We start from the raw sequence: 24,868 nt of genomic DNA on the forward strand, positions 1-24,868 counted from the left end.
ATACTTGACTCAGGGCTGACTTGGTCCCACCTTACCACGGCTTTTAACTTGGGATCTGCATAAAGATTCCGCATCTCTGATTCCATACCCACCAGCTTCTACCCTACACTGTCTTCTTCTTGAGACAGGTTCTACTTATCTTATAAAAGCCCTCCTCTTCCTTCTTGTCCAAAATTAAATCTAATGCAGGGCTCAAATTGTGTGTCCTCCTTAAAACTTTTCCTGTTGACCTTATCCCACAGTGATATAGCCCTTTTCTAAATATCTCCTGCGCTCATAGTTTTGCCATATAGTTCTTGTGTATATACCATTTTATATGTTTTTATTTTTGTCTTACCTCCCCAATAAGTGAATGAGCTTTACAGTGCCTACTATCTGTTCATACTAGCTAAAGAAAGACTTGTTTTTTCTACCCCCAACATTTCTGATGCCAAATACATAGTTTTTCCACACCAAGAAATTCTCCAGTTCTCACTGGGTGTCCTACAGTTTATTCATTCTGACACTAACTACCCACAGTTAGCAAGGACCTCTAGGGTGAAGGGCTCAGTCCAACAAGACTGTTCCTCATTGCAGATGACAGTCATGATTCTGGGCCTCCCATCCATCTAACTAACTGGCTATAAACCTGGGGTTACCATGACCTACTCTTCCAGTTCAGTAGTTTGTTATAAGAGCTCACAGAACTCAAGGAATCACTTTACTTACTGTTACCAGTTTATTATAAAGGATAAAACTCAGAAACCACCAAATAGAAGAGAGGCATACATACGGTAAGGTGCGGCAAAGGGCTCGGGTTTTCCATGTGCCACCCTCTTAGCACCTTGATGTGTTCACCAGCCCAGAAGTTTTTCAAACCCCTTTGGTTAGGGTTTCGGATGGTTCCATCAGGTGTGGTGATTGTTGTTCAGTCGCTAAGTCGTGTCCACCTCTACCTCTGTTACCAAGTTGACTGTCATGGTATTGCAGTACTTATCTTCAAGTAACCCTGATTTGGGGCTAAAGAATGCCTGCCAATGCAGGAGTTTGATCCCTGGCTTGGAAAGATCCCCTGGAGAAGAAAATGGCAACCCACTCCAATATTCTTGCCTGGGAAATCCCATGGACAGAGGAGCCTGGCGGGCTACAGTCCATGGGTCGCAAAAAGAGCTGGACACAACTTAGCGACTAAACAACAACAACTTTTAGGGATGCCAGAGAGAAGCTGTAAAGTGCTTTAAGGAAAAGCTGAAAGTTCTCAAGTGAATAAGGGAAAGAAAAAAAGCATATGCTGACGTTGCTAAGATCTGTGGTAATAAATCTTCTATCTTTGAAATTCTGAGGAAGGAAAAAAAAATCATGCTGGTTTTGCTGACACACCTCAGACTACAAAAGTTATGACCACAGTGCATGGTAAGTGCTCAGTTAAGCTGGAAAAGACATTAAATTTGTGGATGGAAACCATGAACAGAAAAGGGTCCAGTGCCATTCAAGGTTTCAGTCGTGGGGAGGTGGTGCTTGGAACTTAGCCCTCGAGGTTAAGAGGGCAGTACTCAGTGGACAGAGGAGCCTGGTGGGCAGGGTTACGTCCATGGGGTCACACAGAGTCGGACACGACTGAAGCGACTTGGCATGCATGCATGCATTGGAGAAGGAAATGGCAACCCACTCCAGTATTCTTGCCTGGAGAATCCCAGGGACGGAGGAGCCTGGTTGGCTGCCGTCTATGGGGTTGCACAGAGTCGGACACGACTGACGCGACTTAGCAGCAGCAGCAGCAGCACTTTTAAGTAGAGGCTTATTAGGGCTTTTAGTTTATTCACTGTGGTGCACAGACATTTATTTCTGAGCCCTGCACTTATATGATTTGGTTAATTATTTCTAAAGTGTGGATAAGATATCCTGGTTTTGATTTAGTTACTTTTTTCCCGCTGTAGTTTTATAGAAGGACTTGGAAGTTTTTCTCTTTTTTAAAACTGATACTGATAATACCGTCCCTTGCAATTCAGTTTATTCTTATCTGGAGGTTTCTAATCCTGCATTTAAGGAACTCTGGAAATTAAGCTGAGGTAGTTTAGTAGGCCATTGGAGAAAAGTTCCTAGAGAGTATAGAGTGCAAAATAGTCTTCCAACTTAAATATTTTATAGGCATCGTCTTTGTTTTCTGGCTCCTGTAAGTTAATATTTTCAATGAATGATGCAAAGCAGTAAATCCAAAATGTACCAACTTAGGAGACCAAATTGTGCATATATTTTAGTTCTGAAAAAACTGTTACCAATTCATCACATTTTATAATGAGATCTGAAATCTCATTACTTAGTTGCTAAGGGAGGTGTGTTTTTGATATGAATTCATATAGGGTAAAATTTTATAGGCTTCATCTTGGCTTTTATTTCATTTTGTCTTACAGTTGGTGTATGAATTCTTCTTGAGATTTTTGGAGAGCCCTGATTTCCAGCCTAGCATTGCAAAGCGATACATTGATCAGAAATTTGTACAACAGGTAAGGAATTCTTCTGTCTTAAATTTCCTTATATTCATTTCAGCAATGATTTATTAACTTGTGATTAAAATAGTCTTTCAAAACTTTAAGGATTTCTTTTTAACAGCACCTAATATTCTTGCCAGATGATGAGAATAAAAATAAAGTAGCTTGGAGAATACAGGAGTATTTTTAATCAAGGTTCACCTTCTGTTATGTCAATTAAATCATCCTGTCTAAATCCTGAATTTTCATAGTTGTTTTATAAAGACCAGAAAAGCAAGCCTTGTTGGAATATCTAACTTAGAAAATTTGGTATAACTAAGGGGAAACCAGATTTAAAATTTTAAGTCTTTGAGCTTGAACTTGACATATAGTTCTAAGCACTGTGACAGAGGGGGAAAATAAATATGTAATTATTTTTAGAAGTTTGGCCTTTATGTCACTACCTTTTCTCCCCTACTCCTTCCCACCGTACGAATTCTAGCCGCCCAGTTCCTAAACCACAGATAAAATATTTAAGAAGGAAAGGCGCTAAATATATATGATACCTTCTTTCTTTTTATAAGTTAGTTGTTAGCTGGAGTTTTTTTTTTTGGAACCTAATACTTAAAATTAGTTTCTTAGAATGTGTTCATTTTTATTTTCAAAATCTTTTCAATAACTTCAAGGCATCTTTCAAATACAAAGTACTTTGCTGGCCATAGACAACGTTGTGAAGTAGACCAAACTTCTCTGGGTCCATTTTCTCTTTTGAAGTACTTAGCTGTGAGTGAGGTCTCATTGGGAATTTGATACTCGCCTTTTCTAAAGTAATTAGCATTTTAAAGAAAGGCAGAGGATGAGTGGAAGGGTAGTAATGAAGTACTGAGGCCAGGATTAGAGATCATTACAAGGACCTTAGCTGCCCTCTTCCCACCATCATGTGTCGCCTAGGATAAAGCTTATACCAACATGAGCTCCACAATATTGGAGTTAATTTCTGGTCATCTGTTGTAGCTACCACATAAAGAATTTTCACTAGTTGCTGTGAAGTATTGATAAATGAAGAACATTGTCATTGTCCTTTAAGCTTTCAAGTAGTTCTTCATAAACTATGAAGAAATACTAGGTGTGTGTTAACTGTAAAATGTTAATTTCATTTCAGTACCAAGTTAGAAGCAGTCATTAAATGGAGCCATGTTATTTTGGTATTAGAGATGAATGCATGTTTCCTTCTGTAGCTCTCATGTGCTGTAGAAGAAATACAGTGTATTAAGGAACTTTAGTAGTGCTGTGTTAAATTGTATTTAAGATAATAGCAGGTTGAGTGGAACAGTTGCTGTAGGGCTTGTTCACCCTGGAGCTTGAGGTATGTTGGCTGCTGGATGATTCAGTGGGTTTAGGGGGGAGCAGGAAGAAAAAAAACTGGTAGATAGGACCCATGTTCCTCCTTCTGCTCTAAATGCCTCAACGATCCGAGAAGCCAAGGCCCCGTCATTTGTTTCTAGCAGTTTATATCACTGTGCTTTCACCGGTCACTGCTCTGAGGCATTCTCAGTGTGTTGCTTCAATAACTACTGCTGTGACATTTCTCAGCTTTTATGTTTTGAAATTATTTCATTAGGTGGTAAGTTTAAGACTTAGAAGTACAGGAGAAAAATCTGAAGTATAAATTTGGATGTTTGTTATTGCAAGAGAAGAAAACAAGTATATAATTCCAGGTTATGCTCAAATCATTTCCCAAAGGAGGAAGCTAAGAATTACTTAGTGCTTTTTATGTGCCAGGCACTGCCCTTATCTGCTGTTACATAAAGAGCTAGATCATGTCCAAATTTATAGAGCTAGAAGATGGCACAATCAGGATTTGATTATATATAAATAGGTTATAAATGTGATTATATAAAACATTATTTTATTTAGATTATAATATTTCAAAATATTTTCTTAAATAGATTTTCTACTTAGCTAACAACTGTTCTCTAATATTTCACAATGACCCCGAGGATCAACTTGTATTACATTATATTTGTTCTTGAATTAGATATAGTGACCTGAATAATTAAGGATTCCTTTTATTAATTTCAGAGCATATCTTTCAAGTAAACTCAACATCAGAAACTTGTATTTGAGTGTCTTAAGTGAATAGTTTAGCTATTTTAATTAGAATAATTTGAAGTGACTTAATTAGGTATAATAATACAAATTCTCGTGCTTTATGGATATTTTTAGCTGGAGCCTCATGCAGTACTTAATAATCTGGCAAACACCAAATGCAGACAATAAGCAAGACACTTTAGGATTATGACTGAAGGCATCACTACTCTTAAAGAATACCCACTCTTGTAGAAGAGATACACAAATTAACAATTACTTGTAATGCAAGACAGAATGGAAAAAAAAACTTAGGTTCAGAGCTTGCTGTCATGAGAGTAATTATTAGAGCTTGCTATCATGACAGTAATTATTTAGATTGATGAAAAAGTAATTGCAGTTTTGGACTGTGAATTTTAAAAATCATTGTAACTATGCTCAAACACATCTTTATTAATAAAATAGGAACCATTACAATCAACATATTTTTGCCAACGGGATATAAGTTAGTTTATTCCTGTAAAAATCCATGCTTCAGGATTCAACGAAGTCTTGAAAAGCATTTTCTGCCTCCTGCTGGTTGTGGAAACATTTTCCCTGAAAAAAGTTGTCCAGATGCTTGAAGAAATGGTAATGGGTTGGCAGGAGGTCAGGTGAATATGGTGGATGAGGCGAAACTTTGTAGCCTAATTCATTCGACTTTTGAAGCATTGATTTTGGGACTTGCAGTCAGGCGTTGTCATGGAGAAGAATTGGGCCCTTTCTGTTCCAATGCTGACTGCCGATATTGCAGTTTTTGGTGATCTCATTGATTTGCTGAGCATCCTTTTCAGGTGTAATGGTTTCGCTGGGATTCAGAAAGCTGTGGTGGGTCAGACCAAACAGTGACCATGACCTTTCTATGGTGCAAGTTTGGCTTTGGGAAATGCTTTGGAGCTTTTTCTTGGTCCAGCCACTGAGCTGGTCATCAGCGGTTGTCATTTAAAATCCACCTTTCGTTGCATGTCGACAATCCACTCGAGAAATGGTTCGCTGATGTGTTATAGAATAAGAGAAGACAACACTTCAAAATGACGATCTTTTTGATTTGTGGTTGGCTCACGAGGCACCCGCTTACCGAGCTTTTTCACCTTTCCAATTTCCTTCAAATGCCAAATGACTGTACGATGGTCAGCGTTGAACTCTTCAGCAACTTCTCATGTAGTTGTAAAAGGGTCCGTTTCAATATTGCTCTCAACTGGTCGTTGTCAGTTTCCAGTGGCCAGCCACTGTGTTCCTCACCTTCAAGGCTCTCATCTCCTTTGCGAAACTTCTTGAACCACCACGGCCTGTACATCTGTTAGCAGTTCCTAGGCCAGATGCATTGTTGATGTTGTGAGTTGTCTCTGCTGGTTTACGACCCATTTTGAACTCAAATAGAAAAATCGCTCGAGTTTGCTTTTTGTCTAACATCATTTCCATAGTCTAAAATAAATATGAAATAAACAGCAAGTAATAAGTCATTGGGCTTTCATTAGCAAAAAAACATAAAGCGAGAAACACACATTAAAATGATGTATAACACAACCACATTTACTTAAAAATGTATTCCAATATCAAACAGCAGGTGTCAACAGTGCAAAACAACACTTACTTTTGCACCAACCTAATAACAATCCCAAAGTACAGAACATGAAATTCCTTGATGACTTCATAGGTAATTGTATTTTACAAATAGATTTATATTTTTTCCTAAGAAAATCCAACTTTTCATTTAAAACATAGTAATTTAAACTTATTTATTTAACAATTTGCAATCCACAAGCTTAAGATTCTATGTGTAGTTTTGACATACTATCAAAAAGCATTTTTTAAAAAAATCTCAAATTTCAACAGTTTAAAATTATAAGCTATGTTTAGTAGTCAAGAGTAGGACAGAATTTTAAAATGAGTGGGAAAGCAAAAAAAATTACACTCTTTTTTTTTCTGAAGTGTTTATTTGATTTATTGTGCCGCCTTTTTCAAAATGAAATAAAAGAAATACTCCTTAAGCTTTTCTTCAGTGCCATTATTTAGCAATAATAAAGTCAATCTGATAAGGCGCAGAGTCTTTTAAGAGAATTTAAAGATTTTGTGGGTTATCTTAAAATCAAAATTAGAATAGAGTGAAGTATTAGCTCGATTATTTTTAAAAAGTAATTTCTCAGATTTCTTTTAAAGCTCCTGGAGCTTTTTGATAGTGAAGATCCCAGAGAACGTGACTTCCTGAAGACTGTTCTACATCGAATTTATGGGAAATTTCTTGGATTAAGAGCATTCATCAGAAAACAAATTAACAACATTTTCCTCAGGTATATTGTTTGTGTATTCATATATAGCACTTTTTTCCCCTTCCATGTGTTTTTTTAATTCCAATTTCTTTAGGTTAGTTTTTAATGTCTGAAACTTATGAACTTAACTGACAGTAGTTGAGTCATTTCTAGCCTATTTTGTGGATATCATTTGATTGCATCTAACTTTTTCTTGTAACTTCTCATCTAAGTGGATAGTACTAATGACAGTTTTTAATAGATAATACAAATGTTATTGATGTTTAAATTTTACTGAGAGAAAAATTTGTCTGAGCACTTGTTTAAAAAAATCCTGTATAAATACTGTTTAAATCAATAGCTCTTAAAGTATTTTCAGTTGATGTTCTGACAAAGCTAATTAAATGTATGTGGGACCTATCTTGACTACTTTATAAATGAAACCATTAAGTAGGTGCTTTAGATTAGGGGATTTTGCTTTAATCTTTGTACCTTCCTGCATCTTTCATTCAGTTTAGTTTTCTGATGTTTTTCTTTATGTCTTTGTTTTAAATTCAGGTTTATATATGAAACAGAACATTTCAATGGTGTTGCTGAACTCCTTGAAATTTTAGGAAGGTAAGTCAGTTTTTTGTTAAGAATTAAGTAACTTTGAATGCTTTATATATTAAAATATTAGCTGGGATTAGAGAAATTATTTCACATTTTAGAATTTGAATATATAGTATAAGGCATAGTTTCTCAACTGAATTCTTACTGTAGCTTTTTAGGGGGTCAGCATATTAAAGTAGTGCCACACAAAGCATCTGTTTCAGAGTAGACTTCCTGCTTTTGAGACTGTGGCATATTTTATTGCCTAATCTTGCCACACCACCTCGGAAATTTACAGGATCTGATTGGAAAGAGATGAAATAAGCTATAGGGAATCTTTGATGAAGTTACAGGAGTTCTTGTTCCAATGTTGATGGACCATTACTGTACATCTGTTCTTTTTAGAAGAATCTATAGCCTTTGATTTTAGTTCTGTGAACTTTTTTGCCTTCTTGTTCACCACATAGCAGTATTAACCTGAGAGTTTAGACCCTCTATTTAAAGAATGGTTTTAGTCTCCTCCATCAATATTTAGGGCATGATTACAGAGAGAACTGTTCTTAATTTCAGGACTTTCAATAAAGTAAGAGAAACTACCCATTTATTTCAGAATATATTGAAAATTCTAACAATATTGTGATATTGACTCTCCTGTGCTCTAGAGAAGAAAAAGGCATAAATAAGTTATAGGCTTTATAGAAAACATAAAATTTCTTACTGGGACATTAAATTGGCAGTTCTCATTTTCTTTTGGGACCATTGCATAACTTAGAGGAACAGGCTTCCTAGTGATAGTCTGTCTAACTTAGGTTGCAGATAAGAAAGTCATTCAACACCAGGCCTGAAGCAGAGCAGTTCCTATGTACTTGGGGATGTAATAACTTTTAGAAATAAAGTAGTAACTACGTAACCCTTCCCCTGCCTTTTTTTCCCTCCAGTATTATCAATGGCTTTGCATTGCCACTGAAAGCAGAACATAAACAATTTCTAATGAAGGTTCTTATTCCTATGCATACTGCAAAAGGATTAGCTTTGTTTCATGCTCAGGTAAGTAGCAGATTTCAGGTGAAATAAACATTGTTTCAAAAACCAATATAAAGGCAGAGAAACTGAGAAATACTGAGGTGGCAATTTTAAGTATACTTAAGCAATTTGCTTTGTAAGTTGCCCAAAGCAAATTTTTAATTATATCATAATTTTTAAAGCATAATGATATTTAGTATTCTTAAATAAGCTTAGTGCATTTTAAGTATAGATATAGGAAAAATCAAGTTCTTTTCCAGGCCCTGACCTAATTAACTGTGTGACTTTGAATACATCCCACATATTTGCAGAAATGTTCTGTCTAGCCCCCATGACCTAGTTAGAGAATGATTTTGGTTTCTTCTATTAACACTCAGAGGATATTATATCAGCATAGGCATACATGTTAGAAACATACTAAAAAACTAAAATGTTAGCGCTAGTCTTATTTCACTCAGCTTTATTTATCTATCTTTATTTAGTGGGCTATGGTTACATTTCTGATTTATAAGACAAAGACAGTTATTTTTAATTCCCCAAAGAACTGGTCTGCTGCCTCAGTGATATTGAAAGATTAATATGCCCAACTATATTTTCTTTAATATTTCAGTTAACTTAATATTCAGAAGTTACGACTGGAAAAAGGACATCTTTTTTTAAGTAGAAGTTATTTACATAATTATGGGTATATTTATTTTTATATATTTCAATAAACTGAAGTTTGTTAAAATGAAGTAGTTTTGTTAGCTAAATATAAAAATCCTGCATTACTAAATGTTATCTCATTCAGTACTATTTATAAACTGCCTCTTGCGTTTTAGCTAGCCTACTGTGTCGTGCAGTTCCTGGAGAAAGATGCAACACTAACAGAGCCCGTAAGTGTTTTCCTTGTTTCTATGTCTTTTTGGTCTACATCATAGCATTTTAGTTTACTTCCTTTATACCCTTACAGTTCTACCAAACAGTAGTAGTAATATATTTTAAATTAAAATCATTTAGAAGAAGGAAAGGGAGGTTAATCTGTATTTTAAAGAATGAGAATAGGATGGCAAGTTCTCATGAATTATGTGTCTTGAATAACTTAAATATAGGTTAAAATTAATATATAGTAGTTAAGATGTGTGATGACAGGCTCAAATGACTACAGTGAAATCTTTTATACATTTATTATCTTCAGTGGTAGTCTTTTTCATCTTCATTCACCTTTTAAAATTAAAACATACTGTAAGGGTTCCAAAACTATTTCCTCCAATTTTGTTTTATCTTTAGAAATAGGATTTTCCCTCTTATTTAGGATAAACCATGTGATAGGGATTGAAAACATTTCCTTGTCTTTAGTGACTGATCTATAATCTTGGAGTAAAGATTACTTACTTTATGAATCAGCATAACAATTCAGTCTTAGAATTCTCCTGCTTACTAATTATCTATTAATACAAAGATTCAGGAGAGAATAAAAATGTTACCATGAAAATTGAAGATTCAAGAAAACCAAAGATAAATTTAGGGAGAAACAGAAAAGGATAAAAACTTAGAAAACAACGTTTTAACCTTAGTGAAATAAGTATTCTGAGAGTGTTTTCTAGGTATTCTAAATCTAAATAGTTAAACTAATAAGAGTTCTTGAAGCATAGCACAGGGTTTGAAGGATTTAAATTATATGATTTTCTTCATATTAGAACTTTCTGAGGCTAGGGGCACTTGAAAAAATTACATACTTAGTCTTCCTTTGACTTGAGTTTTGTGTGTGTAAAGGAACAAAAGGTATTTTTCCATTTGCTGATATTTAGAGCTTTAGACTTTTTAGATTTGCAGTTCTTTCTGAAATAGCTAAAAAGTTTTTAAAGACAAATAGAATTAGAAGCCCAATACTTACATGAAACCACGTTAACCTCTAACGTGGATTAAAACTTAATAGAAATCCATGATAGCATATTAGAATTTAGAGAAAGAAAGCCCATAATATGGTTTATGCTTGGTGGCTAATAAACAGATATGCATTAAATATGGTTAGGTTAATATGGAGTGGATTTGGGAAATAGCTGATTTCTTTTTAAAGAGTGAAAGGTTAGGGAGAGGGATGAGGGCCAGACATCTGACTTAGGTGAGTTGGGTTAATAGCAATAGGAGCAGCATGAGGAGGTAAAATGTCCAAGTTGACAAAGGAAAATATTTTTCAATTCATTAAGATCTGCAGATAATAGAGATCTTGCAATTACTACTCTAGGCCATCCTAGCACCAAAATTACGGCCATAGTACTTGGGTTTGAGCCCTAATAATCATTTTCTAGAAGCCTGGCATTCATATCAAAACTTCGTATAAATTGTAAGTAAGTCAGAGGTTTGGCTGGTTTGTTACATTCTTCGTGTTCCTAGATCTTGTATTGAAATTATTTTATTTGCCAAAATGGAAATGACTTTATTGTTACCTCCATTTATCAAAGTAATGTGTTAATTTGCTTCACACAAGACAAAATCATAAAGCATAATGTGAAGGAATTCCTTGAAATCTGATCCTCTAAAGATAACCATACAAATTGGTGAATACATTTCTATAAATTTTTTCTGCATGTATATTTATGTGTAAGGTTAAACAGTGGGAAATGCTGACTGGGTTTTTTCACCTCTCAGTATAACATGGGTATCTTGCCATATTAGTCTGCTTCATATTTTCATTGGTAGCATCAAATTCCATTATATGAATTGCCATAACATATTTAGTTAATCCTCAATTCATGGACACTTAGTTATTGGAGTTTTTATTGTTATAAACATGGTTGCTGGATATGGGGATGTTTTAGTGTGTTGTTGGAATTATTCTTTGTCCTGTCTGTAGTGTTGCTTACAAAAAAAAAGTCTTAATGTGTGTATTAAAATATCCTCAGAACTGCACACCAAAAAAAGATAAGAAAGGTTTACTGTATGTAACATTTTTAATAAACCAAGTTACTGAAATTAAAACCTGTTAAGACTGGTTAAAAACTAATTAAGACTGTTTCTGGGTCAGAGTATAGTGTGTGATGGTCCCTGTTTCCCCACATCAGCCAGTACTGAATATTATTTTAAATTTTTGCTAGTCCGATAGGTATGAAATATTTTAATTGCATTTTTAAAATTATCACATCCATTCTCTTATAAAGTTATTGGTCATTTATATTTCTGTGTCCTTTGCCTGTTGTGTTTTGCAAGTATCTTTTTTAACCATTTGGAGTTTTCCTTTTGAATATACTGTTTTTAATATTTGCCTTTTTAAAGAACTAAAAAAAAATTTTAATGTGGAATCTATTCATCATTATAGCTTCTGGCTTTGGTGTCATGCTAAGTAAAATCCCTATACCTTTTGAGATTATAAAAACAGTCTCTAGTATCATATTCTAGTTATTTTACAGATTTGACTCTCCTCCATGTTATCTCTTATAAGGATACTTGTCATTTTGGATTTAGGGCCCATCCAGATAACCCAGAATGATTTCACCTTAAGATCCTTAACTTAATTATATCTGTAAAGACCCATTTTCCAAATAAGTCACATTCATAGATTTCATAGAAATTAGGACATGAACATATCTGATTGAGGGCCACCATTCAACGCACTACACTATTGGAAACTGAAATTTTCATGTGACAAGGGTAAGAAATTGTATTCGTCTTCTATTGCTGTATAACAAATTGTCACAAAGTTAGTGGCTTGAAACAACAAACATTTATTATTGGACAGTTCCTGTGAGTCAGGAATCCAGGCACGACTTAGCTGGGTCCTCTGCCTCAGGGTCTCTCGTAAGACTGCAGTTAAGGCATTGGCCAGGTAAAGTCTCAAATGAGGGAGGAGCTGCTTCTGAGTTCACATGATGGTTGGTGGTAGCATCCAGTTCTTCACATGCTGTTAGACTGCTATTCCTAACTGAGAGTTGGCAAGCAGCCACCCTCAGTTCCTTGGTACTTGGGCCTCTCCGGCTTCCCAGGTGGAGCTAATAGTAAGGAACCTGCCTGCCAGCGCAGCTGATGTAAGAGACGTGGGTTTGATCTCTGGGTGGGGAAGATCCCCTGGAGAAGGGCAGCGCATCCCACTCCAGTATTCTTGCCTGGAGAATCCCATGGACAGAGGAGCCTGGCGGGTTACAGTCCATGGGGTCGCACAGAGTCAGACATGACTGAAGCAACTTAGCACGATGGGCCTCTCCTGCATAGCAACTTGCTCAATCAAAGCTTGCAAGACGAGAAGGCCCAGGAGAGTCTGTTCATAAGGTGGAAGTCACAATCTTTTGTAACTCTCCCATGGAAATGACATTCTGTCCCTTTTGCCACATTCTGTTGGTTAGAAGCAATTCCCCAGGCCAGTCCACACTTACTTAAGGGAAGGGCTCGACTATACAAGAGGGTGAGTTCAGGAAGTCAGGACTATAGGGGATTCTTTCGGGCATCTGCCTCCCACAGGAGCTACATTTTTTTTCTAAGTGGTGACGCACCAGTTTAAGTACCACCAATTACTAATTCATTGACTAATTCAGCTGTTTTCCAGGAACTGAAATGCCACCTTTGTCATATATTAAGCCTTGTATATACTTGAGTCTCTCTAGACACTCCTCTATGTCATATCTTTTCTGTCAGTTTCCATGCTAATACCTTACTGTTTTAATTATTATCTGATTATTATAACTGATATTTTGTTTTAAAAGGTATTGATTTTTATATATTTATCTTTTACCTGACCACATACTGAATTTTCCTACTCATTTTACTACTTTTTCAGTTGTTTTAATATTTAAGGGGTATATAATTAATATTTATACACTTAGGCAAATAAGTATAATTCTGGTATTCCTTTCCAACATTATTTATCAAATTCTTCTTACTGGATCGGCTCCAGAACAGTGTTCTTCCCCAGTTTTAATTTGAATGAGTGTTCATTACTAGACAAGACTAGTAACTATAAACTTACTTAAAAGGCTGTCAAAAGATTTACCTCTACCAAAGCACTAGACCCAAATGGTTTACTGCCTGTTTCCAGGAATTATTATATAAGTTGATTGCTGATGGTTTCTGATAAATTTAGTTCAAGCTTACAAAACTGTTATCAAAATATACAGTCAATCAAACAACTGTACAAAATCTTTTGAGATGATCATATAGTTTTTTTTTTTTTCAATCCCTTTTAACCTATATAATGAGTTGAATCATTCTGGAATAACTTACGGGGTAAGATAGTATTATTCTGTTAATATACTGTTATATTCAGTTTAATACAGATTTTTACAACTGTGTTTACTTGAATTCATGACCTCTTGTCTCGTTGTATTCGGCTTATCAAAACTGTGCTAGCCATGAAATAAATTTGGAAGCTTTCTGGCTTTTTTGGGGTGCTTCATGATGGTTTAAAAAACAGGAATTACCTGTTCCTTAATTTCTCCGTAAAATAACCTCCATTCCTCACCCCACCAAGTCATTATTTCATACTTAGTAGGAAGTAGCCCTTACTACTATTAAAATTACTTTATTTACATAAAGTTTCATTGCTAACCATGTCCGTCTTCCTGCTTTATGAAAATCAGGGACCATCTTCGTCTTGTTCATCAGTGTGTCCCTGATCTAGAGCAGTATCTGGTACAGAGGCACTCAGCAAGTATCTGTTGCAAGGGTAAAAGCCTAAATAAAGCTGAGCAGAGGAAGGGGAGATGCAGAGGTATTGAATAGTACTCTTCTACTTCAGAATGAATATTGATACTATCACAGTTACTTAAAATTTCCTGAGGTTAGCCAGCTTCATTGCTTAATTCATGCTAAATTTTTCCTTTTTTTGCAGGTGATCAGAGGATTGCTGAAATTTTGGCCAAAAACATGCAGTCAGAAAGAGGTGAGTTTTGTTCAACAAAAAACAGTGTATTTTATTAGAACTTCTCAATCTCAGGGCTATAAACCATGCTTCCTTGGGTTGCGGGTATCACTACCACTACCTACCAAGTGGGAACTGTTCTGTGGGGATTAGAGAAACTTGGTAGAAGAGCTGTACATTATAGTAAGTTGCATATACTGTCAAGACATTTTTCGTCCACTGTTTAATTTGTAGGTTAACCTTCTCATTTATGTTTTCTATATTAACATCATATAATTTGTCATATTATGTTTCTTAAAAGAAAATTTTTTTAACCTAGGTGATGTTTTTAGGAGAAATTGAAGAAATCTTAGATGTCATTGAACCAACACAATTCAAAAAAATTGAGGAGCCCCTTTTTAAGCAGATATCCAAGTGTGTATCCAGTTCTCATTTTCAGGTATGGTGTTTTCAGTGAAGCCATTTTTATTTTATACGATTACTTGTCTTAGTTTTGATGTTTCTGAATGTCTTTTTTAGGTTGCAGAAAGGGCACTGTACTTCTGGAACAATGAATATATTCTTAGTTTGATTGAGGAGAATATTGATAAAATTCTGCCAATTATGTTTGGCAGTTTGTACAAAATCTCCAAAGAACACTGGAATCCGTAAGTGTCTTTTATGTTGATTGTGTCCTTTTTGTTTTTCTAACGTCTTTGTCATTTGATCTCATAACCCATACGTAGGAAACCTATACAGATTTGGAACTCCCAAGGTTAACATCACATGGTTCTATTCTGCAATGTTTTATGAAGTTGTACATATATGTGGGTCTGTATGTTTGTTTGGAGCAGAAAAAGGTTTATTGCAGGGCCAAATGAAAAGAATGGGGTGGCTCATCCTTAAAAACTCTGAACTCCTGCATGTTCTTAATTTCAGTTTAGAATTGCAAATCTAGGGACTGTCTGGTGTGACATTCTGCCAGTATCCAGGCTCACCTCTCAGCTGGCTTAGCCCAAGGAGAAGCGTCAGTGCTCAAGGTCACGTCAGTGATGTTTAGATTGCATATGTTCTAAATTCTGTAACATCCTTATCCTGTTGTCTACTTTTCTTCTTACAAGTCATAGTAATGGCATCTTTTTCAGCTTCTTTTAATGCTGTTATTCAGGATTTGTGACAATAGACTCTAGAGCAGACAGGAAGCTGGTCATAACGTTTTTAGGGTTTAACCCAAGCATGACACAGTGGGAAGGACGTGAGTTTTGGAATCAGACCATCTCTGCTACCGCTGGCTGGGTGACCTTGAACAATCTCTTCAGTTTATCCTCATTAGTGGGATTGACTGAGTCAGTCAGTGTCAAAGCCATTTCAGAGATAATAGTGTTACATTTCCCATCTGTTAGTAGCATCAGTAACCCAGCACTGGCTTGTTTTCATTTTAGGACCATTGTAGCACTGGTGTACAATGTGCTGAAAACCCTCATGGAGATGAACGGCAAGCTTTTTGATGACCTTACTAGCTCATACAAAGCTGAAAGACAAAGGTATTTGACATTTTTAATTACAAACTTAACTGTACACTTTAGGTTAGTTGAATGTGATTCAGTCCAATAAGAGTATATTCTAAGTTAAAATTATGTTTAAAAAGCCAATTACATCAGCCATTACAATTTGAACATCTCAGGTGGTATTAGTGGTTTAGAACCTGCCCACCAGTGCAGGAGACGCAAGAGACACAGTTCAATCCCTGGGTCAGGAAGATCCCTTGGAGGAGGAAATGGCAACCCACTCCAGTATTCTTACCTGAAGAGAATCCTATAGACAGAGGAGCCTGAAGGACTACAGTCCATAGGGTTGCCAAGAGTCCGACACGACTGAAGTGACTTAACATAATAAATACTTTATGGGCTTCCCCAGTGGCTCAGGGTAAAGATTCCGCCTGCCAATGCATATGAACAGAGGAGCCTGGCAGGCTACAATCCAGGGGGTTGCAAAGAGTTGGATGGACTTAAAGAGACTAAACAATAACAACAATAATAATAAATGCTTTAAAGTCATATGCAGGTAAACTCCTAATGGTAAGATTATGATTTTAATGTGAATCATCAATTCTGATCTCATTGTGAGCCTTAGACTTCATTAGTCTTGGTAACATCTACATTGTGAAATACAATTTATACTAAATTTTAAACACTGTTTTACTCAATTTTATTTTTACATTTATGAGAATTGCTTTTGTCCATATGGGTTTCCATAGTGAGCTTATTCTTTAACTGTTCCTTGCACAATATTTAAACTTAAGGTGGATAATAACTGATGTACCTGAGCCCATTTATTTCTAATAAGTGTATCACCTATTATGTTTGGAAAACCTGATCTACTTTGACTGTAAGTTCCTAGTCCTGGTTTTCTGGTGTCAAGCAGAGAAAGGATCTCTCTTCTTCAAGGTCATCCTAGTCCATCAATAACTTAACTCAATTTATTTCTTTTAAATAGCACCTTTCAGGCAGGAATACAAATTAGGTAGTTAAGAGCCCCGGAAGCAATAGGAAGAAGGAAGAGATGACTGAGATCATATGAAACTTACATTGAAAAATGCGTATTTCACATAACTAAGACTGATCCTTGTATCCCACTATCTGCGTAAATCAGCACTTTTGTCCCCTTAAAGCATATATAACTGCAGAACTGTAAGCCTGTGGGTTTTCCACACATTTACATAGCCCTTCAGAATAGTTCGGGCCACGTTATTCAAAAATGTTCTCTTTAGAACTGAAATTAAGTATTAATAGTTGAAGCAACATGTTTTGAGTTTTGTGGGGTTTTTTTAGAGATTATTCAGACTTTAAAGTTTCCATCTGACATGCAAGAGATAAAAGATAGTAAGACACAGACTGGTTGGTAGCTTAGAGATGGGATGCCGAAGGATGTGGGTCCACCAGGAAACGGCTCCAGACCGACTCGGGGCCAGCCTGTCAGTCCATTGGCAGAAGAGCGATCGTGACCACTACAGCCACTGCACGGGGTTTACGTGACTGAGTCCACGTTAAGAGTGGTTTGTCAACCATAAAGCACTAATACAGTGGCTGTGGCAATGGAGATACATTTCATTTGGTGCAGGAGACACACGGACGTGGTTAATTACACTGAGGAGAGTAATGGCAAATAACGCAGTGCCCTAGGTAAACCTGAGTCTCAAATGCTTTAGGTGGAGGGGTTTAAGTGAAATGTGAGTCAATAGTCTATTTTCCAGCAAATTGCCAAACAGCATGTTTCTTCAAGCTATGAAATAAGTTTCTAACTACAAAAATTCTTGCTTTGTTTACAGGGAGAAAAAGAAGGAATTGGAGCGAGAAGAATTATGGAAAAAATTGGAGGAGCTAAAGCTAAAGAAAGCTCTAGAAAAGCAGAACAGTGCTTACAACATGCACAGTATTCTCAGCAATACAAATGATGAATAAAAAAAAAGCCTGCCACCTCTGTTGGCTAGGCGGTTTTGTACACTTTTTTGAAATATGTAAAAATTATGAAACAAACCTCATCAGTATAATATAATTAAAAGGCCAATTTTTTTCTGGCAACTGTAAATGAAAAAATATATGGACTAAACATAGCCCTGTGCTGTATCATGGCCACAGTATATTGTAACCCTTGTCTAATCATTGATTTGTGTCACTTCTGAAGTTTCACAGAAATGAATGAACTTTATCATCGATGTGATATGAGTGAAATAATTATGGGAGTGGTAAGAATAATGACTTGAATCCTGGTTTTGGTTGTGTTGCACATAGGCATAGTAGTCTGCTCTGTATATTTTTCCCTTTGATAATGTGCTTTTCACATCGCTGCAGACCTTAGTTACGTCCTAGGAAAAGACTATTTCCTAAACTACAACTAAGGTGTAATTCTTATCCTTTCCTTCATCTCTCCCAGAAGTATGATGGAGGGAACTACTTGCCGTAAGCCTTCCTTGATATATTACTGTACTCTGGAATTTGAGCAAAAACTTAACTTCCAGGCTTTTAAAAGCACAAATTATAAATAAACGCTGGGAAAGTAAACCAGATTTCAGATCAGTCCTTATGAATCTCCCCCTTCATCTGCAACTCCCCAGGGTGACGAGCACAGACTTGAGGAGGCAGCACGGTGAACACAGCCTGCCTCTCAGTTCATTCCTCCTCTTCCTCCCAAAGGCTGAAGGCGGGGCCTTTCCAGTCCTCACAACCTGCCCTTCTGCAGCCCCTCCCGACGCAGGGATGGAGGCTGAGCCCCATGGTGTGGTGATGCAGAGCGCGCATTGTCACTGCCTGGCTTTACTTAAAGGAAATGCAATAGGCTTCCTCTGTAGGGTTCTGAAAAGGCGGCCTATACGAAGTCATGTATGTTTTTACTTGATCAAGTATTTCTCACATTTTATTATCAGAGTACCATTCCAATCTCTTAACTTGGAGTTGTGTGGAAAACTGTTTTGTAATGAAAGATCTTTATTGGGGGATTGAGCAGCATTTAATAAAGTCTATGTTTGTATTTTGCCTTATGTCACCTTTGCTTTTTTCAGCACTGAGTTGAGACATCCAGAAGCCCGCCCCCTCCATTCATTCATATATATGTACATACCTATATACATACATGTATACAGAGAAAACTTGTAAGGCAAACTGCAGGTTGTATCCCAGTTAAAGAATAGGAAGACTGTGTGCCAGAGTGGCGTGTTCCAGCCATTTACCAAAGTTTTCTGTATTACAGAATTTGTACATAAAATTCTAAATTTGAGCTCTCTCCATCTTCCTTCATGTCCCTTTATGTTCATTGGATGGGTTTAACTTATTACCTTAAATGTGTATACATACATACACAGCGTTAAAACAGACCCAGGAGCAAAATCTCAGAATCTGTAAGTAACGGCACTGTTTTTTAGGAGGGGCAGGGAGATTGTGGCAGAATCAGGAATTGTGACCAAGCTGTCAACTACTGATAATCTGCTTCTGCTCGTTCACAACCATAAAAAACTCGAGCAAAAATTCTAGCACACTCTTCCTAGGTCACTGCGAAAGCAACTCGTTCCACTCTCTGTGGCCCCAGGAGAAACTTCCTTTCGGGACACGGCTCACATTTTACACTGTTTGCAAGTGGCAGCCTTACTACAACCATCCAGACCCAGTGTTCTTGCCCAGCGCTCCACGCTAACCTGAGGGCAGCTAGGATTACTGACAGCTGGGGGCAGCACACGCAGAAGAAAAGGGATCCTACTACTGAATACCACAAAAGGCAAACCCAGCCTCCCTAGAAGTGAAGGCTGGGTCTACATGTCTATTTTGTAGGTCTAAGCATATATATCCTTTACTAAGAGCAGCTAGAGTTGGTTTTGGCAGGCTGCGGTTAATAGCTGTTAAAGAGCTAGAAACGCTCACTTCCTAACTAGGTACTCACTCTAAAGCATATTAAGCATATTCAAGAGGTCTCTCAACTTCCTAAAATAACAGGAAGTGCAGTTTTAGTATGTCCATTGGAGCCAATTTTGTGAGATACTTAGTATGAAAATGGTGTGTCAACTTTAGAAATACTTTAAAAATACACACAGTTGTTTTTCAATAGTTAATGTAAGCTTCTATGCCGGGCTTTGCATTTGCCTTACAGAAAGGTGTTACAAGACCTCAGTTAAAGTTTGTATGCCTGCTACGGTGCCACAGAAAAATAGCACCGAATATTTCCTTACACAAGTTCACTTTTAATAATTCAAAAGCCACAGTTTCTTGCTAAGTTAGACATGAGATTAAAATTGGCCCCCTCATACATTGGAGTTTTTCTCTGAATTACCTAAAACCAAGTTACGAAATTGAAGAAATGCTACCCAACTCCTCTCAGGATGCAAAGGGCATGTAAACAGTTTAGAACTCCCAAAAATAATTTCCAAAACCTTAAATCAGTCAATGGCTACCATGTGAAAAACACCCAGATGGTACTCCTTTCAGGCTAGGCTGAAAGCTCTGAGGGTCCATGTTGAGTGTGCCTTTCTCAGATGGGTGGGCTGCAGGACCGAAGAGTTAACACAGCTTATTCACGGGGCTTCACCGCCATGTCCTGCCCACCCTGCCCTTCCCTGCACGTGGTCGTGACATACCTCGGGAGTCCAGCCTCACAACCCCTTTTATTTGGAGGTCACGGGATGAAAGCATACCAGCGCCTACTGATGTAGCAGATGCACACAGCGGCACAGATTCCTTCTGTATTAACCTTTTATTCACCTGTTAATGAAATCATCAAAACACACTGAGGAGAGACCTACTATGCACACGTGTTCTAGCACTTCTGCATGTTAATCAAGCCAAACTCCTACATGCATCAGTCAATATTCTAGCCAGACAGGTAGGTGGCTGCTCAGTCCACAAGCGATCTAATTACTATAGTTTCCATAGTAGTTTTAAAAAAGTCTCATTTAATATTTAACACACGAGTGAGTATGTCAGAATTGCACATGGCACCAGAGATACGAGGCATTTTGTGTTCCTCATGAATAGCACACTGGTTCCACACTGTGACCTCCACTGCGGGAGAGTCACCAGTGTGGGGAGAAGAAAGTCACACACTCTTCTGTTCATTTAAAAAAATCTCCAGGAGAAAACCTACAGTCAGAACCTTAATCATCCTGCTGGACCTTAACTGTACACCAAACCAAGGAAGAAGGAAGACAGCTTCCACAAACCTTCAGAAAACTGGATTCTATCTGAGCCCATCTTCCATTTGACATATGTCATATGTCAAAAAATGCTCATTGATAATTTAAATACTTAAATAACATTTAGGTCATCCACTGGATCTGTTCCACTGGATCTGTTCCACTGGGCTCTAAGACAGTCTCGTTGGGGGGCCAGGTTACAAGCTGCAGTGTGACAGGCTAGGCCCCCAGCAAAGCCCGTTTTCTTCAAGTGAGGACTGGATTGCTGGCAGCTTGGTTTACCAAAGTGGAAGTGATGAGAACTTCATCAACTCAGGCAGTTTGTACGAACACCACCACCAACCTCAGCTTATGTGGTTTGTTGCCTGACCTCTTTTCTTAAGGTATCGTCTCCGAATTTTGATCATCCATTTCACACTCAGTTTGGCAAATTCTGCAGCTTTAAATAATGCCAAGAAGGCCCCACAGAGAAGAGCAATTGTGTTCCAAGGATTGGCGGTGATTATCTGCGAAACGGAAACAAACACATTTCTCAGCTGGCTTCCATTTTTGATTCTCAGTGTTATTGTCAAAGAGCCCCCCAAATTACTGGCACAACAAGAAAAACAACTGGTTTTTAAGACTGCCATAACTTGGGACGTTCCTAGCTGTCCAGTGGTTAGGACTTTGTGCTTCCACGGCAGGGTGCACGGGTTCGATCTCTGGTCAGGAAACTAAGATTCGGCGTGCCACTTGGTGCAGCCAAAAAATTATTAAATTGCCATAACTCTCTACTTTGTTCATAGCTCCAGTTTGAGGAGAAAAATACTAGTCCCTCCCGATAATAAAGTGAGCCTGAAAGAAAAAAAAATTTTTTTCAAAAAAGCTCTGCACAAAAAAGGTCATCAGTGCTGAGTTTTAAATTTCTGGCCTAATTCACAATGCGACTTTGCTTCCAAACAACGACTGACGGACTCCTGCCTGCAGGCCAGGCCTCTCCGACTCACCTGCCCCGGCCGCTTGGCTGAGTCACTAAGCCTTCCAGGCCCCTCACAGCTTCCGCTGACCACTAAGCCAAACCCTCTCAAAGTGAGCAGAGATTTCTCCCACAAGCTCCCCTGGCAGTTCCTCACGGTCTGCAATTACTTCCTTTATGGCTTAGACAGTCCTCTGACCGACTGAAACTCCTTCAAGGCCGAGGTCACGGCTTGTTAAGTCTGAGCTCCCCGCTTGGTCAACACACAGCATTTCTAAGCCCCAGTTCAGCAGGGGGACCTCGGGCTCATCTACAAAAGCGGTTACTCCACCACCACCATTCAGGATTGCTGTGACGCTGACGGACGACCTAAGTCAAGGGGCCTTGAGCTCAGGGCTTTAGGTGGCCCGTAACAGGACTGAAACACTGAACACAGCAGGTCAGAAAATGCTTGACCGCACATCTCCCCCGAGGAACCAAAGGCATTCATTCTTCTATGCGGCGTCTGTTATTCAAGGAGTCCGCATACACTTAACGTGTGCCTGGCCCAGCCAGGCCCACAACTAGCAGCGTGGTGGGATCACACACCATGTCACAGAGACCCTCTGGGTTTGAGCCTCAGCTGTGCGATGTCTTCCCCCAGCCCACAACCACATCATGATATTCTGTGATGATCTTAAAACAACAACTGGTTATCAGACTGGCTCTGGTGAATGGCATCTCAGGTATGTTCTTCTAGCAAAAATGTCCCATTACTCTTCCCCTTTCGAGACGGTGAGTCTAGAATCTGACATTAATTGATGCTCTCTAATTTCTGATTAGTACCTTTCCTTTTTTTTTTTTTTTCTGGCCCCACACCACAGGGCATGTGGGATTCATAGTTCCCCGACCAGGGATCAAACCGGTGCCCCTTGCATTGGAAGCATGGAGTCTTAACTACACTGGACTGCCAGTGAAGTCCCCTGAAGAGTACCTTTCTACTCTGACTTATGACAAATCAAAGATTCTTATTCTACAGAGAAGCAATAAAAAAAACAATGTCTTCAGCAGCAGTAACTAGTGATTAACTTCATGCTTTCTGCTCCACTCTTTCTCTACCACTACTCCGTGGCTACTCTGGACTAACACTGTGCTGGACACCAGTTAAATGGTGAATAAAGACGAAGCCCCCATGTTCACAGGGAAGACAGTCTAGAGTTGAAGACGAGATTAAACACAAATGAGATGGAACACGCATGTCATAAATACAAGTGACAGATCAGTGCTACGGAAGGAGACGAGGATGGCCCGCGAGGATGAGCCAAAATGGCTCAGGTAGGAAGCTCACGGTCAAGACCTTAAGCAATACTCACGTCCTGGACTTTCTGGATGAAAGGATCTTTCCACTCAAAGACCACAAAAAACAACTGAGCGCTTTTCTCGGCCAAGGGTCTCTGGTCAATGTAGTTAACCACACTGGTCTAGGCAGAGGAGAGAAGGCAGTGTTACCGCCTGTGTGCTGCCCTCGCCGGGGCTCCGGGGAAGGAAAAGGGCAGTTTACGGGATCTGACACCCCGGCTCCCAGAGAGACAAAGCCTCCTCTACACAACATCCTGAGACTGGTCCCAGAGCCCAGGCTTCGTTCAGTTCCCATAATTTCTGGAAGAACAGGCAGGATCTGGAGGACACAGGAGGTGTTTTGGACTGTCACCGAAATCTGTCACTAGATGCCTGTGCATGCTATGTCCCTTCTGTTGTGTCCGACTCTGTGCGACCCCATGGACCGTAGCCCACCAGGCTCCTCTGTCCATGGGATTCTCCAGGCAAGAATACTGGAGTGGGTTGCCATGCCCTCCTCCAGGGGATCTTCCTGACCCAGGGATCGAACCTGTGTCTCTTACAGGTCTCTGGCACTGGCAGGTGGGTTTCTTTACCACCAGCGCCTCCTAGGAAGCCAGATATCTGTATTCCTGATTAAATCATTTTCAAAGTACTGTGTAAGACTCAACTCACAAACATAAAAATCTCACATTTCAAAATACTTGATCTGAAGAGCTGAGTGTTACAGCCCTTCCAGTCTCCCGGGGCAAGGCGCAGCCTCAGAGACCGGCCCAGCCAGGCACTCCCCGTGAACAGTCAGCAGGCGCGCTTGGTGAGGCCTGGTTACAGCTACTGCAGAGGCTGGGAGGCGAGATGGAGAGCAGACAGGTCCCAAGGGCGGAAGCCCAGCTGTGCCATCATCTGCTCTGAGCCTCTCCTCTGCACTCATCAAAGGACAAAAGGCCCATCTCACTGAGCTGCAGCAAGGCTCTCACGAAACAACACACACAAAAAGCATTTTGAACTTTACAACATGATATAAAATCATTAAAAAAATATTTTTTTTTAAATTTTTGTTCAAAGGAGTGTTCACATCCCCTGCCGAAGACTCCCCGTGCAGACAACGCTGAAAGGCACGCGTGCCTTCCACAGTGCACAGGCCCGTGGGGTGCTGGCCCCCTGGTTTCAGATCACAGCTGGAGCTCCCAGGGGAGCCAGGGAAGCCTGTGAAGATCTAACCGTAAGGTGGACATGCTGAGTCTCCTTTCTCAGCTGATTTGGGGGCCAGGTAAGAAAGAACCTGTGGAGTTCTTGGCTGAGTGGTGTAAAAATCCAGGCGATGACAACCATCTTGCACAACAGAAATATTTTAAGGACCTACTGCCAGGGGGTCGTCACCACCTACGGCAGGGAAACAAACACCCTGTCTCTTAAAGACAACTGGCTTCAAGCCTTTCCCAAAGGCCTCCCACCTGGAGAAGTCCTAGGAGCGTGGTGCGGGCAGGGGCAGACCCAGAGGAGGGCCTGAGTGCCTGGCTTCCATCAGCCCATCTGTCAGCTGGAGTCGGTCCTTCTACTTCAACCTGGCCCCTTCCTAATGCTGCCCCTCAGAGTCCAGCCCAAATGGAACTCCTCCACAGGGGAGCAGAGGATGCGAGAACAGCGTGGTCTCCTCCTCACCCCTGCAGGCCC

General features: G+C 38.9%; 2 protein-coding genes across 18 annotated transcripts in view; one reads left to right on the forward strand and one right to left on the reverse strand.

Moving 5' to 3' along the window:
• The window catches only part of PPP2R5A (protein phosphatase 2 regulatory subunit B'alpha), a 64,636-nt gene extending 45,853 nt beyond the window's left edge, over positions 1 to 18,783 (forward strand). For all 12 annotated transcript variants that reach the window (XM_081489750.1, XM_081489747.1, XM_081489754.1 and 9 more), the window contains 10 exons: positions 2,391 to 2,483; positions 6,735 to 6,865; positions 7,382 to 7,441; positions 8,353 to 8,461; positions 9,259 to 9,312; positions 14,238 to 14,288; positions 14,587 to 14,706; positions 14,787 to 14,914; positions 15,689 to 15,790; positions 17,575 to 18,783. In XM_081489750.1, the coding sequence (XP_081345876.1) occupies positions 2,391 to 2,483; positions 6,735 to 6,865; positions 7,382 to 7,441; positions 8,353 to 8,461; positions 9,259 to 9,312; positions 14,238 to 14,288; positions 14,587 to 14,706; positions 14,787 to 14,914; positions 15,689 to 15,790; positions 17,575 to 17,707 (981 nt within the window). In that variant the 3' untranslated portion in view covers positions 17,708 to 18,783. The remainder of the gene's footprint in view (positions 1 to 2,390; positions 2,484 to 6,734; positions 6,866 to 7,381; positions 7,442 to 8,352; positions 8,462 to 9,258; positions 9,313 to 14,237; positions 14,289 to 14,586; positions 14,707 to 14,786; positions 14,915 to 15,688; positions 15,791 to 17,574) is intronic.
• The window catches only part of PACC1 (proton activated chloride channel 1), a 47,747-nt gene continuing 27,846 nt past the window's right edge, over positions 4,968 to 24,868 (reverse strand). For 4 of the 6 annotated variants that reach the window (XM_081489760.1, XM_081489757.1, XM_081489762.1 and 1 more), the window contains 2 exons: positions 23,230 to 23,337; positions 20,472 to 21,428 (listed from right to left, as the gene is read on the reverse strand). In XM_081489760.1, the coding sequence (XP_081345886.1) occupies positions 21,267 to 21,428; positions 23,230 to 23,337 (270 nt within the window). In that variant the 3' untranslated portion in view covers positions 20,472 to 21,266. Of the gene's footprint in view, positions 6,000 to 20,471; positions 21,429 to 23,229; positions 23,338 to 24,868 lie in introns of those variants that run through there. The other 2 variants (XM_081489756.1, XM_081489759.1) reach the window with 2 other exon arrangements.

Source organism: Giraffa tippelskirchi, chromosome 5 (assembly GCF_054371585.1).
Source record: "Giraffa tippelskirchi isolate mGirTip1 chromosome 5, T2T-mGirTip1v1.2.pri, whole genome shotgun sequence".
Lineage (NCBI taxonomy): Eukaryota > Metazoa > Chordata > Mammalia > Artiodactyla > Giraffidae > Giraffa > Giraffa tippelskirchi.